Source organism: Myotis myotis, unplaced genomic scaffold (genome assembly GCF_014108235.1).
Source record: "Myotis myotis isolate mMyoMyo1 unplaced genomic scaffold, mMyoMyo1.p scaffold_m19_p_2, whole genome shotgun sequence".
NCBI lineage: Eukaryota > Metazoa > Chordata > Mammalia > Chiroptera > Vespertilionidae > Myotis > Myotis myotis.
This window is the reverse complement of record NW_023416324.1, coordinates 7,673,210-7,686,353: the sequence shown is the minus strand read 5'-3', so window position 1 is coordinate 7,686,353 and position 13,144 is coordinate 7,673,210. Positions and strand designations below refer to the sequence as shown.

Sequence of the window (13,144 nt, the reverse complement as noted above, 5' to 3'; positions counted from 1 at the left end):
GAACCAGAAGTTAATGGTTTAGCTGCTTACTATTCATAAAGTTCAGTATAACAGAAAAGCACCAAGTCTTAATTCCTATGCCTTCCCTTATTAGCTATGTGACTTAGAAGACGTAATTGAAAATCAGAGTTTCAGCTCTGGCTAGTGTGGCTCAGTTGGTTGAAACATCTTCCCGTGCACCAAAAGGTGGTGGGCTTGATTCCCAGTCAGGACACATACCCAGGTTGCAGGTTTGATCCCTGGTCAGGGCATATTTGGGAGACAACCGAATGATGTTTCTCCCCCTTTCTCCCTCCCTTCTTCTAAATAAATAAATAAATAAAATCAGAGTTTCATCTGTTAATGATAATAAATTGTAAAAAGGAATCTCTTCCCTTACATCCGAGTTAGATCACATGAGTACCTGGCTGACTGCAAAGACCTGCTACTGAACCCCAGACATAACACAGCATGTCAGTCAGCAATCAGGCATGTGGAGTCTCTCCAAGTCCTTCCCAAGGACAAAATTATCATTGATAACAACAGAAGCTAACACTGAGGGCTTGCTATGTGCTGAAGGTTCTACAAGCATTATTCTCCTGTGGTTCTGGATGATGTCCGTTCCATCTTTTAGTTGTATTTTTGAAGTGGTTGTTCGAGGCAGCAAACTCCGGTGTTTACCTATGCCACCATCTTGGTTTGGTGGTTTGGGAACTCTTAGACTTTATATTTGACCAGAGGCCCAGTGCACGAATCCATGCACCGGTGGCATCCCTTGGCCTGGCCTGCGGGGATTGGGCCAATACTGGCTCTCCGACATCCCTCGAGGGGTCCCAGATTGCGAGAGGGCACAGGTCAGGCCAAGGGACCCTACTGGTGCATGATTGGTGCTGGGGAGGGACCTACAAGCATTATTCTCACATCAACTCTAGGAGTTGAGTTCAAGGGGCAGAGTCAGGATCTGCACCCTAGTAGTCTGAATCAAAAGCGAATCCAAAACTCTGACCACTACGCTATGCTACCTACTCATGCTTGTGTCGGGGATGCTAACCCATTTCGAGATGTCTTACTTGGAAACTGTGAAGGTCGAGGGTCCACATTCTCCTTCTGTCGTAAAATCACGACATCTCCATCTTTCAAGCCGTAAGAAGCCAGAGACCTGTGGTTGTCTGTGAGAGGTCTTTCAGCATGGACAATCTACAACCAGAAAAGATGTCACAGTACAAAGCACGGAGAAGCACCACGGAGCAAGGGAGACCAGGTTTCCTCTTCATCAGATAGTGTCACTTCCTACACAGCCCTCCAATGGTTTCCCATCACACCTAGAATAAAGCCAGTCCTTCTCACCACCTCTAGGCTCCCTCTGACCTGATCTCACACCACGATTGCTGTTTCTCAAGTAACGACTTCCTCTCAAGGCCGTTCCACTTGCTTTCTCACTACCCGAGGAATGTTCTTTCCCGTCATTTTTAGGTCTCTGATCAAACATTACCTTTTCAGAGGCCTTTTCTCATCACCTTCACCTAACACATATTTATTTCTTTTTTGTCCTCCTGTCCCCACTAAAATGTAAACTACTTGAGGACAAGGACCTTGCTTTGCTTGCCATATCCCAAATGCCCAGAACAGGTCCTGTCAGATAAATAATGCCCAAGTATTTGTCGAATTAAAGGACGAATGAGTCTATGAAAGTAGTGGATATAAGTTCAGATTTCACTTTGAGCAGAGAGGGAAATGGGAATGATTTACTCTCGGTATGCAAACTACAATACTATTAAATAATGTGTGCATAACCCCCCTCCCCCAATTTTAGTGAGATAGAACTGACATAAAAACCGGTATTATTTTTAGATATACACCATGGTTTGATATGCGTATTTTGCGAAATGATCACAATAAATTAACCATCCATCACCTCACATAGTTACAATTTTCCCCCCTGTAATAACTTTTAAAATTTACTATCTTAGTAACTTTCAAATATATGACATAGTATTACCTTTAGTTAACACTGAACATTACATCCCAATGTGTCCATTATTTATTTATTTTTTAATTCTTACCCAAGGATGTGTTCATTGATTTGAGAGAGAGGAAGGGAAGGAAAGAGAGAAACATTAATTGGTTGCCTCTCGTACACGCCCGACTGGGGATCGAACCCGCAACCTAGGTAGGTAGGTAGGTGCCCTGGTTGGGAATTGAACCCGCAACCTTCAGGTTTACAGGACGCTCCAACCAACTGAGCCACATGGCCAGGACCCAACGTGTCCATTTTTAAAATGATCTTGCACACTAGCAAGTCTAAAAGGTTCCCAAACACCAACCTTCCTGCATTCTTTCTCCCCCCCACTTTTTAATATCCCCAAGGTTTTATCACTCATGTTTATGAGTGGAAGATAAAAGTGGAAGACAGTCCAAGGAGAACGATTAAGCACAGGTGGAAAAAAGGAACAGGGATGTACTACTAATAAAACTATTTTTATGGGCCTTGGCTGGGTAGCTCAGTTGGTTAAAGCATTGTCCAGATATATCAAGGTTTCGGGTTCAATCCCGTCAGGGCACACACAAGAATCAACCAATGAATAAATAAGCAGAACAACAAATCAATCGTCCTATCTTCCTCCCTCCCTTTAAAAATCAATAAAAAAAATGAAAAAGATATATTTTGACGATGTGCAATCAAACACTGAAGAAAGCTTGGGAGCATAAAAATAGGTGAAACAATGTGCTCTGGAAAGAACAGGAACACACAGAGGGTGAGCTATAATTTTACCATGAAAGAACATAAAACCTCCCTGCATCATTATACTCCAGAGGGACATTCAAACTTTGAAAGGGTTTCTTCCTAACAATTCGCTTTTCACAGGCCACATGCAAAGTGAGGCTTCAGTCCTGTCCTGGCTCTGACAGGGGCCTGTCACTCAGCTGGTCCAGGCATCCCACTTCTCATTTGTTAGGCAATCAGTGGGGCTAGATCATCATTACAGCTGTCTCTTCCAGGCCTCTCCCATTTTACAGTGTTTCCTCACGTGTCCTCATAACTCGTATAGCTAAGACACAGAACCTGAAACACCCAGGATTTAAACAGAGAAATATGATCTGTCATATCTGCCCTCAGAATTTACACTGAAATGAGGAACAGAACTAACAGGAAACTGAATGTAGTTCCCTCCAATGTAAAAAAGTTCTGGGGGTGAGCAAAACATTGATTTGCAGAGTTTATAGGACCAGTTACCTATACTAATAATAGAGGAATATGCAAATTGTCCAGGATGCCGTCACAGTAACAACCGAATAGAAGGCTGCATGAGGCGACCAGGCTGGCAGGGGGGTTAGTGAGGGACAACCAAATGACTGAACAGCAGGCTGCGTGGGGCGACCAGGTGGGCCGGGGGGGTTAGTGAGGGACGACCAAATGACTGAACAGCAGGCTATGTGGGGCGGGGGGTGAGGGGGCAGTAAGGGGCGATCAGACAGGCAGGTGAGCAGTTAGGAGCCAATGGTCCCGGATTTGGAGAGGGTGCAGGCTGGGCTGAGGGAACCCCCCCCACCTTTGCATGAATTTCGTGCACCCAGCCTCTAGTACGTTTTATACATGACTAGAAAGTATTGTTAGTTCCCTCACTTGCAAACTTAAAACATGTTACAACAGGTTGCAACTATCACCATCAACCTATTCACACTCCCTTAAGTATATATCTCACAATAAAAAGCACACCAGAATCAACACAGGTTGTTTGCAATACAACCCAAGAGTCATTCCATAACTTGTAGGATTGCTTGAAAAAACCACCATAAGTCTGAAATGACCAGTGTCCCAGGTTGAAGTGTACAGAAAGAAAGAAGGGGTGTGCCAAGAGTAATGCCATGCAGAAGCTCACGAGGTGTCAACATTATGAAGCCACCACAATGAAGGTACCAGTGGGTCCAAGGCTTACTTCTTAATTTTCCAGGTTCACAAGCTCAACAATCAGTATATTTAGAGATAAACAATCAGTCGGCATATTCTAACTGTACTTGTAAGAGAGCATTTAATTATCTACAAGAAATCAAAACCAGGAGAGTCAGAATGCTCTCATCCACAGGATCACCGAGTTCTCTTCAGGCTGGAAATGACACATGGAAAGCCTAATAAAACCGTAGACAGACAGCTACCACTGAGAACTTCCATGAAGAGCCAGCATCACACCAGGTTCTTAGTCTCCCACTTAATCCTCATATCCTCTCCTTTAAGTCTCACAATCACCTTAAGAAGCAGGCATTATTTGTCCCTTTATTTTTTTCCCTGCAAGTAGCTTTATTGTTTCATTTGGTCCAATGCATGGGAGAGGGCTTCAGGGAGGTTAAAAGAATGACTAGTAGTTTCAGGAAGAGGCTCAGGTAAAAGCCAGAGACACCAGGGGGATGCAGAGGGGGCCTCTGAAAGGCCTCTGGGCTCCAAAGGCTCCAGTCGTGCTTGAGGGTGAGCCTTTCGAAGAGACACTCGCCTAGCCCGGCCTGGGGGGTGGCCAGCCTGCAGAGGTGAGTCAGGTGTCGCCCATCTTCTTGATGAGTTTCACCTCCTCATCCAGGAAGCGGTTCTCCAGGAAGTCACAGAGATGAGGGTCTGCACGGGTAGAACCCAGGGCATGCAGCTCCAAAAGGGCCTGGTTCAGGTTCTTCTCCAAGGCCAGGGCAGCTTCCATGGCATCCTGAGTTTTGCCCACTCACCTTGGGAGGCTTCAGTACGTCCTGGAAGAGAATGTGGTGGCCACGCTTGTTTTGCAACGTTAAGAGATGTTCAGCGCCCTCACGCTTGTTCTCCGCCAACTCGAGGAAGAAGTGGCCCACACCCTCAAGAGCCACATCGTCAAAGTCGAAACAGTAGCCCAGAGGTGGGTGTAGGAGGCCCACAGATGCAGGTTGGCCAGGCAATTGACCGCAGCCTCCACCTCGGTGGAATAATTCTGACGAATTTAGAGCCCATGGTTGTTCGGCAATAAGGAGTTAAGGTAGAAAAAACCCGGTGTGTTGGCTGGTCCCGGAGGTGGTTCTGAAGGTGGTGACTGGATGAGACGCAGGAGTGGCCGGAGGCTGGAAGAAGGGGCGTCCCTGGGTCTGTTCCGTCCAAACACTGTCGAAGCAAGAGGCAGATCCAGGACCGCGAGGGCACTGCCTATATGTCCCATTTTATGGACAGGGAAACAGATGAGTGACCTGAAGCTACATAGCTATCAATGAGAACTGGGAGTGGAACCACAGCAGCCTGACTCTAAAGCCCACACGCGGGGATTCGCAGGTACCACACACCTTTCCTACACATAAGTCTAAAGTGTTCTGGGTGACCTTAACAGGAGCTACTAAGCCATCTACCATTAAGGGCCTATACTCACCAGGAGGATCAAACCAGTGTCCACTGTTCAATGCATCCCCTGCCCTGAACCCAGGCAAAGAACACTACCAAGTCCTCACTCTGTGGGAACCAATTTTACAGATGCCGTACACCACTCCACCATTGGGTTAGCACAGCCTTTCCTCAGAAGACATATAATTTCTTTTTAAAGGAGGGAAGCCTGATCTAACAATAAAAATGTACCAGGTAAGACCCAGATAATCACTAATGGAATATTGCTACTGGCCCCAACTTCCTAAAAATACTAGACTGGCCCTAGCTGGTTTGGCTCAATGGGTAGAGCGTCAGCCTGCAGACTGAAGGGTTCCAGGTTAGATTCCAGTCAAGGTCACATGCCTGGGTTGTGGGCTCGGTCCCCAGTGGGGTGTGTGTGTGTGTGCAGGAGGCAGCCAATCAATGATTCTCTCTCATCATTGATATTTCTATCTTTCTCTCCTTCTCCTTTCCTCTCTGAAATCAATAAAAACATATTTTAAAATAAAAATACCAGACTGGAGAATGTGAGTGAGGGGCCAACAGGTATACCGTGACAAAGCGCCAGGTATGTTCCATTTTAATCCAAGGACACAAATTAAATAAACAAAAGCTTAGATGAAATTATCATTGCCGCAAAGAACTAATATTTTGTTGTTGTTGTTAAAATAGGTGTTAGAGTCTAAGAAAAATAATTATTTTGCAGCTTAGGTCCCAAAATAAATCTGAATGATTTTCTAACTTAATAGAAGTGTCCATCAGACCCTGGTTTCAAATATCCACCAAAGCAAAACAAGTCTTAGTAACGGCACTGGTGAGGCTTTCCACCATTCGTTAACACCCAACTCAAACGTACAAAGCTCAGCCCTAGCCGGTTTGGCTCAGTGGATAGAGCGTTGGCCTGAGGACTGAAGGGTCCCAGGTTCGATTCTGGCCAAGGGCACATGCCCAGGTTGCGGGCTTGATCCCCAGTAGAGGGCATGCAGGGGGCAGCCGATGGATGATTCTCATCACTGATGTTTCTACCTCTCTCTCCTTCTCCCTTCCTCTCTGAAATCAATAAAAATATTTTTTAAAAACGTACAAAGCTCAAAATGGAAGTTTTGCCGAAACCGGTTTGGCTCAGTGGATAGAGCGTCGGCCTGCGGACTGAAGGGTCCCAGGTTCGATTCCGGTCAAGGGCATGTACCTGGGTTGTGGGCACATCCCCAGTGGGGGATGTGCAGGAGGCGGCTCGTCAATGTTTCTCTCTCATCGATGTTTCTGACTCTCTATCTCTCTCCCTTCCTCTCTGTAAAAAATCAATAAAATATATTTAAAAAAAAAAAAAAATGGAAGTTTTGACAGTTATAAGGACATACAATTCCTACAGCTATAGGTTTTAATCTGCAGAAGGGGCACGCTGCTGGTGCTCACTCCAGGAGGCACCCGAGATTGGATTCTAATCTTAACCAATATTTAACAATAAACTAATTCACACAACTCCAAGACCTTTAAGGATGATGTAAAATGGTTTCTGATCGCTGAACAGAAATCGTAACACTCTTTCTAGCATTAAGGACCACAAACTGGCCACACACCCTTGGAATCAATCGGAATGGCTTCATGACAGTATCTACCATGAATTGAAACCCCACTATATGCCAAGTGATCTATACACACTATTCCAAGTAATGGCTTGATTGGAAGATAACTTGGCAACAGTTTCCAAAAGCCTTTCAAAAGACCTGACAATTCCATAAGAATTTATCCTGAGAAAATATTTAGAAATGAAGAGAAAGCCTTAAATATATAGATATCCATGGAAATGTTACCAATAACTGCTTCTAATTTCCCCTAATTCCAATACCCAGACATAGAGAACTTGTTAAATAAATTGTAGTACATCTATATGATGGCATATCGTTTAGCCATTACAGTAATGAATTTGAAGAGTTTATAATATATAGGAAAATGCTTAGTGTTGGCTGAAGCTATTGTTTATACAGTTCAGGCCATGTTTAAAAAACACATTTTAACTATATAACGGGAAGAAAAGACTATAAAAAATACATTAAAAAGTAAACTGCAGTTATCTAAAAGTTAAGAGGTAATAATTGGGTTCTTTATGTTACAAATTTTCTATAATGACTACATAGTATTTATCAAGGGGAAAAAAATACATGAACATTACCTGCAAAACTAAACATGCCCAAACCAGCTACAATAGAAAATTTCAGTTTCCACTGGTTTAAAATAGTATTTTACAAACCACAACTCATGCTGTGTGCAGAGCTGCGCTTCCAGGATCATACAGTTGTTGCTATTATTTGGCATTTAAATGTCTTTCATTTGAGAGTCCTTACACATTTCGCACCCTCTTTACCACATGCCACCTACAGGGGTAAATTATAACAGTGTTTCAAAAATACAGACATTCAAGTGAAGCTAAGTTCGGTAACTGTTTGAAGTTTGCCCAGCCAGGTCTGCATCAAAGCATCAAACAGCCATGTCTGGCTTCCAAGCCCACACTTGTATTAAGAGATGGAACACACCCAGCTTCAGTCACATGTACAGTAGAGATGGCTTCTATTCTAAATTTGTTATCATCACGTTGTAACTACTATAATCAGACCAGAGATGTTAGAAATTAACACCTTTTCCAAGTGTTTGCTTATGCACAGTTGATGTTATTGTGAAAGACTTAATTCTAAACCAGTAATCCTCAATGCAAGGTAATATTTTAAGGATGTAGAAAGAAAACAGAAAAAATATTAGAATTTCCATTTCATTTTTATCCTCCTTTTAATTCTATTCTGTACATTATAAACAGGCACAGAAGATATTATTACTTCATGTATATGTAATTGATATTTACAGTCATCACATATGCAATATACATGCACATAACATTAGTTTGGGTATATAACTTACTTTATATCTTACATACATCACAAAGATGTATGTTTCAAAACATTTTACTCAGAGGGATACATGACTGAAAAAGTATGGAGATCAGTGGTCTGGACACAGTGACAGGACAGAATAGCCAGGAACATAAATATATATATTCCTTTTAGAAATGGAAGTGAAGGGTGAGAAAGGAGAAGGTAAATAAGAAGAACGAGGTAGAGACAATGAGAGGGAGGAAGGGAAGATGAGTAACATAGGAGAATCCTGGGAGGTACAGATGGGGGTACCTCAAGTGAGCAAGGATGAACTATTTATGGGCAAAACCATAATGATGTTTACTATTATGATTTGGTGAAAGGAAATGACTCAAGTGTCTAGGGTGGATTCCGTTCCTGCCTGATGGGCAAGCAACTGAAAGACAACCGACCACCAGACATCTTAAAATAGATAGTGTTAGGTTACAATAAGGGCGACAGAACAGACTTGAAAAACAGGAGTTGTTTACAGCTATGTAATACAGGCTTAACACAAGCTGGAGCCCAGGCTTCCATATGCTAATATGGCTTAGGAGGGAAGTAAATGCCAAATGTTGACCTAGCGAATAAGAAAGAATTTGGAGTTAGACTTGTTTAACTGGCAAGGTACTCCTAACATTCTAAGCTGGCAGAGAACAATGCCTGTTTTAACCATACAATTGTTTTTCAGCCTGACACCCTCTTTATTTAGATCTTGTCACATCTGCCTTCTCCCAAGCCCTAATAACAAAATCAACTTACACTTTTAATTTTATTTCCCCTACCCGCTGGTGATTATAACCAGGGTAATACAACAGCCCCAGGGAGAACAGTGGGGGTTTAAAACCACCTTCAAAAATATTAAGAGTTAAATTTCCCTCCCTATTTAAACTGTCCTTTCCTACTCTCCACCTGAGGGATTGGTTGACAGGACCTGGGTCCTCATAGAAGTTACAAAAAAACCCCTCTTACCAATTTCTTTGTAGCTTTTGCCAGAATGCGTATTTGGGTGACACTGTGCGCCTTGAGATAAATTCTTTTTGATATTCAGCTTTATGCCGAAGTTCTGAAGTTCACAGTGTAAAGGAACCAGACTCACTTCTGACGAAAATATTAACCCATGTGTTTATGATATCACAGAGCAGAGCAAGCTGCAGTTGGGCAATAGCGTTTTGGAACTATTTCCTAACTGCAGTAGGAAATCCAGATTTTACCTTCTGGGACCTTGGAGAACTTCTTCAATTTTCTTACTATTTTAGACTCATCAAGCCGGGATTTAACTGGTAGTGTGAAAGCCAGCGTTCCTGTCTCCAATTCTGTTTAGTGGCAGCCCCAACGCATTCTGAGGATAAACTGCTCAGCTTGTTTAAAACATGGAAGAGCAGCTGAACTCCTACCCAGCAGGGTAGGGAACTGAGACATGCCAATCACAGAGCACACAGGCCATTTTTAAAGCAAAGATCCTCATAAAGCACCGAGCTTTGGACGGGCCCAAACTCTCAATTGTGAACTGGAACAGGGATTTTGGCCTACCAGGGAAGAAACCAGACACGCAAACAGTTTGAATTCCACTAATGACTGTTTTTTTGTTTTTAAAAGAAATTTAACCAGAAACCAATGTGGGGGGGGGGGGGGCCGCGGGGGGCGGGCGGGGACGCATTTCTAAAGGCCTCAAAACAAGGCAGTGCCAGTTTCAAACTTTTTCCTTCACGGAGGAGTGCAAATTCGTATATTTAAAGGTAAATTGCGTTTCCTCAAGCAGGAACCCTCTCCAAAATGCAGATGGACAGCTACCGGGGATCCAAACTGGTATTTCTGGTTGGGGAAGCAGGATGCACGAACTCGTGCAGACCGAGGGCTTCTTCCTAGATGCACGACGACACCCCAAACCGGGGCTCTTCAAGGAGAACGGGCCGAAGAGCCGGGAGGCAGGGCGGGCCGCACGGCCGGCCACGCGCCCCTCCGGCTGCGGTGGGTGCGCCGGCGGTCGGTCCTCCACTTCCTCCCCCAGCACCGCACCCCACCCACCCCACCCACCCCGGGAGTGAGTGGGGGCAGCCACCGGCTCCAGCTCCCTCCGGATGCGGGGGCGAGCTGAGAAATGCCCATCCTGCTCCCACCCCCCCGCCATGCCTTCCCCAGCAGCAGAGGAAGGCGTGAGGCCCCCGGGAGGGAGGGCCAGCTCCGGGGGAGGCCCCGCTCGCTGCCCGGCGTACCTGGCTCTCGGCGGCGGGGATGCCCGACTCGAGCTCGCACAGCGCGCGGAAGTTGTGCAGCTCGAAGTCGGCGTCGACCTGGAGGGAAAAGGTCACCTCGGAGAGGTCCCTCCGCACGCAGTACACGGTGAGCAGCATGGCCCCGGCCTGACCCAGCTCGGTTCTGTTCGGCTCGGCCCGGACTCGGCGCAGGGCTGCGGGCGGCGGCGGGGCCTGGCTGGGGCTGCGGGAAGACAGCGCGGGCTGCGAGCTCCACCGCGAGCTCCTTCCCTCCCTCACACACGCTCAGCGACTCCCTCCCGCCCGCCCTGACGAGCGAGCACAGCCGCCGCCACCGCCTGCGCCTCCGTCTGCCGCCAGCCGGGCTGCCTCCCACCGCTGCCGCCAAGCGCGCCCGCCCCGCCGCAACGCGGCTGCCGTAAAGCCCGCCCGCCCGCCCGCTCCGCCTTCGCGACGCAGCGTAAGGGCGGGGCGGGGTTGGGCGGGGCGGGGAAGGGTGGCGGGAAGCCAGAAAAATACCGGGCGGGGCTGTGGGAGGGGAGAGGGAGGGAGAAGAGGAAAGAGAGTATTCACGGGTTGATTTAATAACTAAGTCTGCGGAGGACTCCGCAGTATCATTTATTCATCCGACAGGCATTTATTTAAGCGCGTATCATGTGGTTGCAAAGATGCGTAAGAAATACAGGTCTTTGTCCTTAAGGAACTCGGAAGCAAGTATAGGAGACTGAGATCTGAGCACAGTTCTAAAACATGTTTTCCCAAGTCAAGATTGAGGCTCAGAGGGATTAATTCACTTCCTGTCCTAATGATTTAGGGTTGAAACCAAAACCATTGCCCTGCCCGGTCCATAGACCTTTGCGACCTCTGGCCCGTCCTCCCCTCCAGCCCTTCCTACTCTCTGCTCTCCCAGCCACATGGGGATGCACTTCCTCCAAGGAAGGCTTCATTCCCCCGCCTTGTAAATAGTTTTCTCTCCTTGGGCGGTCTCTTTCCTGGCCCTGGCAGGCCCCAACAACTAGTGCAGGGCCTTTATTGGGCTTAGAATCCACGGGATAAAGTATTTGCTATTTCCATGGCCTGTTTAGGCCACATAGCTGATGAGTGACAGAGGCCAGAACATGAGTCAGAAAACCAAAACAGAAAGAGAAAGAGAAAATGGGTGCAAGATTGGCATCTCCCTATTTTCCCCCTACTCACCCATCCATGGAGTAAGGACCCCTCTTCTATTATAATGGAAGGGAAGGAGGAAACAGGATGGCATGCAAGCAGGTGGTAGGTGGGTTTGGTGACAAGTGTGGATGAAAAGGAGCCACATGCTAGCCTGACTAATCAGGGAAGGCCTGTGTAGTGGCCTTGCAAACTAAGACCTAAAGTAACCACAAAGGATGGTCTGAAATTAAAACCTTTTAATTAAAAATCAGTTTACAATGAGTAGTAAAGTCTTAGGCCAGTATCTTCGATCTTTACTGAGCCTATTGGTCTTTTGGCATCTAAGATAACATACCTGTGGAATGTCAGGATAACTTGTAGCGTCCCTTTTTTCCAGGCCCCTCAAGGGCCCAAGCTATGCGCCAGGGGCCAGGGTGCAGAGCACAAAAACTCCCTCAGTGTTATTGTTGTTAATTGTTGCCTATTATTTATCCTGTACCCACCTGTGTAAAAGAAGTGCCTATCCTTTTACTTTTTACCCAATCCCAGAGGTTTCCCCACTTTGCTTCCTCCCCCCTCCCTAATCTATCACCGATGGAGTTCATGTGACCTACTTACGTTGAGATCATGCTTCCAGGCAACTATGGACAGTTTGGATCACACACACTCACAAAAATTCTTTACAGGTTTGACTATTTCTTATGTTAACACAAGAAAATGACCAGCTGAAGACTTTTTTTTTTTTTTTCTGTAGAGGAGGAGAGAAGGTCATCTGTGGAAAATAAAGTGGAGGTAGGGGATGGGGGTGAGGGGCTTTGCTGAGGGTGGTCACAGTATGGCTGGCTGCCTCCACTCCATGCATTAGTTCTTTCTCAAGGCAAGAGCTTTCGCAGAAGTGCCCCAGTTGGCTTCTGTTTACATCTCGCTAACCAGAACTATGTCACAAAGATGCAAGAAAGGCTAGGAAAGTGAGCGTTTAGCTTTTCTCACCTCCTCAAAGGATGGGGACAGAGAAAAAGGGGTGAGAAATGAGTATTAGGTGAGACATACATAGGGCCTATTACAGCAGAGGTGTGAAATAACCATTGCCAAGTTGAAGCAAGTTCAGCAGAAAAATGATATAGGATTGCCAGCTAGTGTCAAGGATTCAGTTGGAGTTCAAATTATGGATTGATTACTTTTTCTGTTCCATTTTTTTTCTAGTAGTGCTCAGGTGCCCAGGTGTGACAGGTTTTATTTTCCAAAGATGGTCATGACAGTATCTCTCATCTTACATGATCCTTCCACAACAATATTGTGATATTCCTCCCATTAAGAGATGGGGTGTATATCCTTCCATTTGAACCATGGCAGATGGATTCTGGCATAAGTATCATTGTGTGACTTCTGAGGCTAGGTCATAAAAGCCAATATAGCTTATGCCTGGTTCTTAGGATAGGTCATAAAAGCCAATATAGCTTATGTGTATACATATATGTATACACACATATATGTATATACATATTAGTATGTATGTATGTGTGTGTGTG

General features: G+C 45.6%; 1 protein-coding gene across 9 annotated transcripts in view; it reads right to left on the bottom strand.

The window, feature by feature from the left end:
- DDI2 (DNA damage inducible 1 homolog 2) overlaps positions 1-10,741 on the bottom strand; it is a 43,359-nt gene extending 32,618 nt beyond the window's left edge. For all 9 annotated transcript variants that reach the window (XM_036351342.1, XM_036351343.1, XM_036351352.1 and 6 more), the window contains exons 1-2: positions 10,467-10,741; positions 1,050-1,176 (exon numbers count right to left, since the gene is read on the bottom strand). In XM_036351342.1, coding sequence (XP_036207235.1) covers positions 1,050-1,176; positions 10,467-10,604 — 265 coding nt within the window. In that variant the 5' untranslated portion in view covers positions 10,605-10,741. The remainder of the gene's footprint in view (positions 1-1,049; positions 1,177-10,466) is intronic.
- Positions 10,742-13,144: the final 2,403 nt, after the last annotated feature.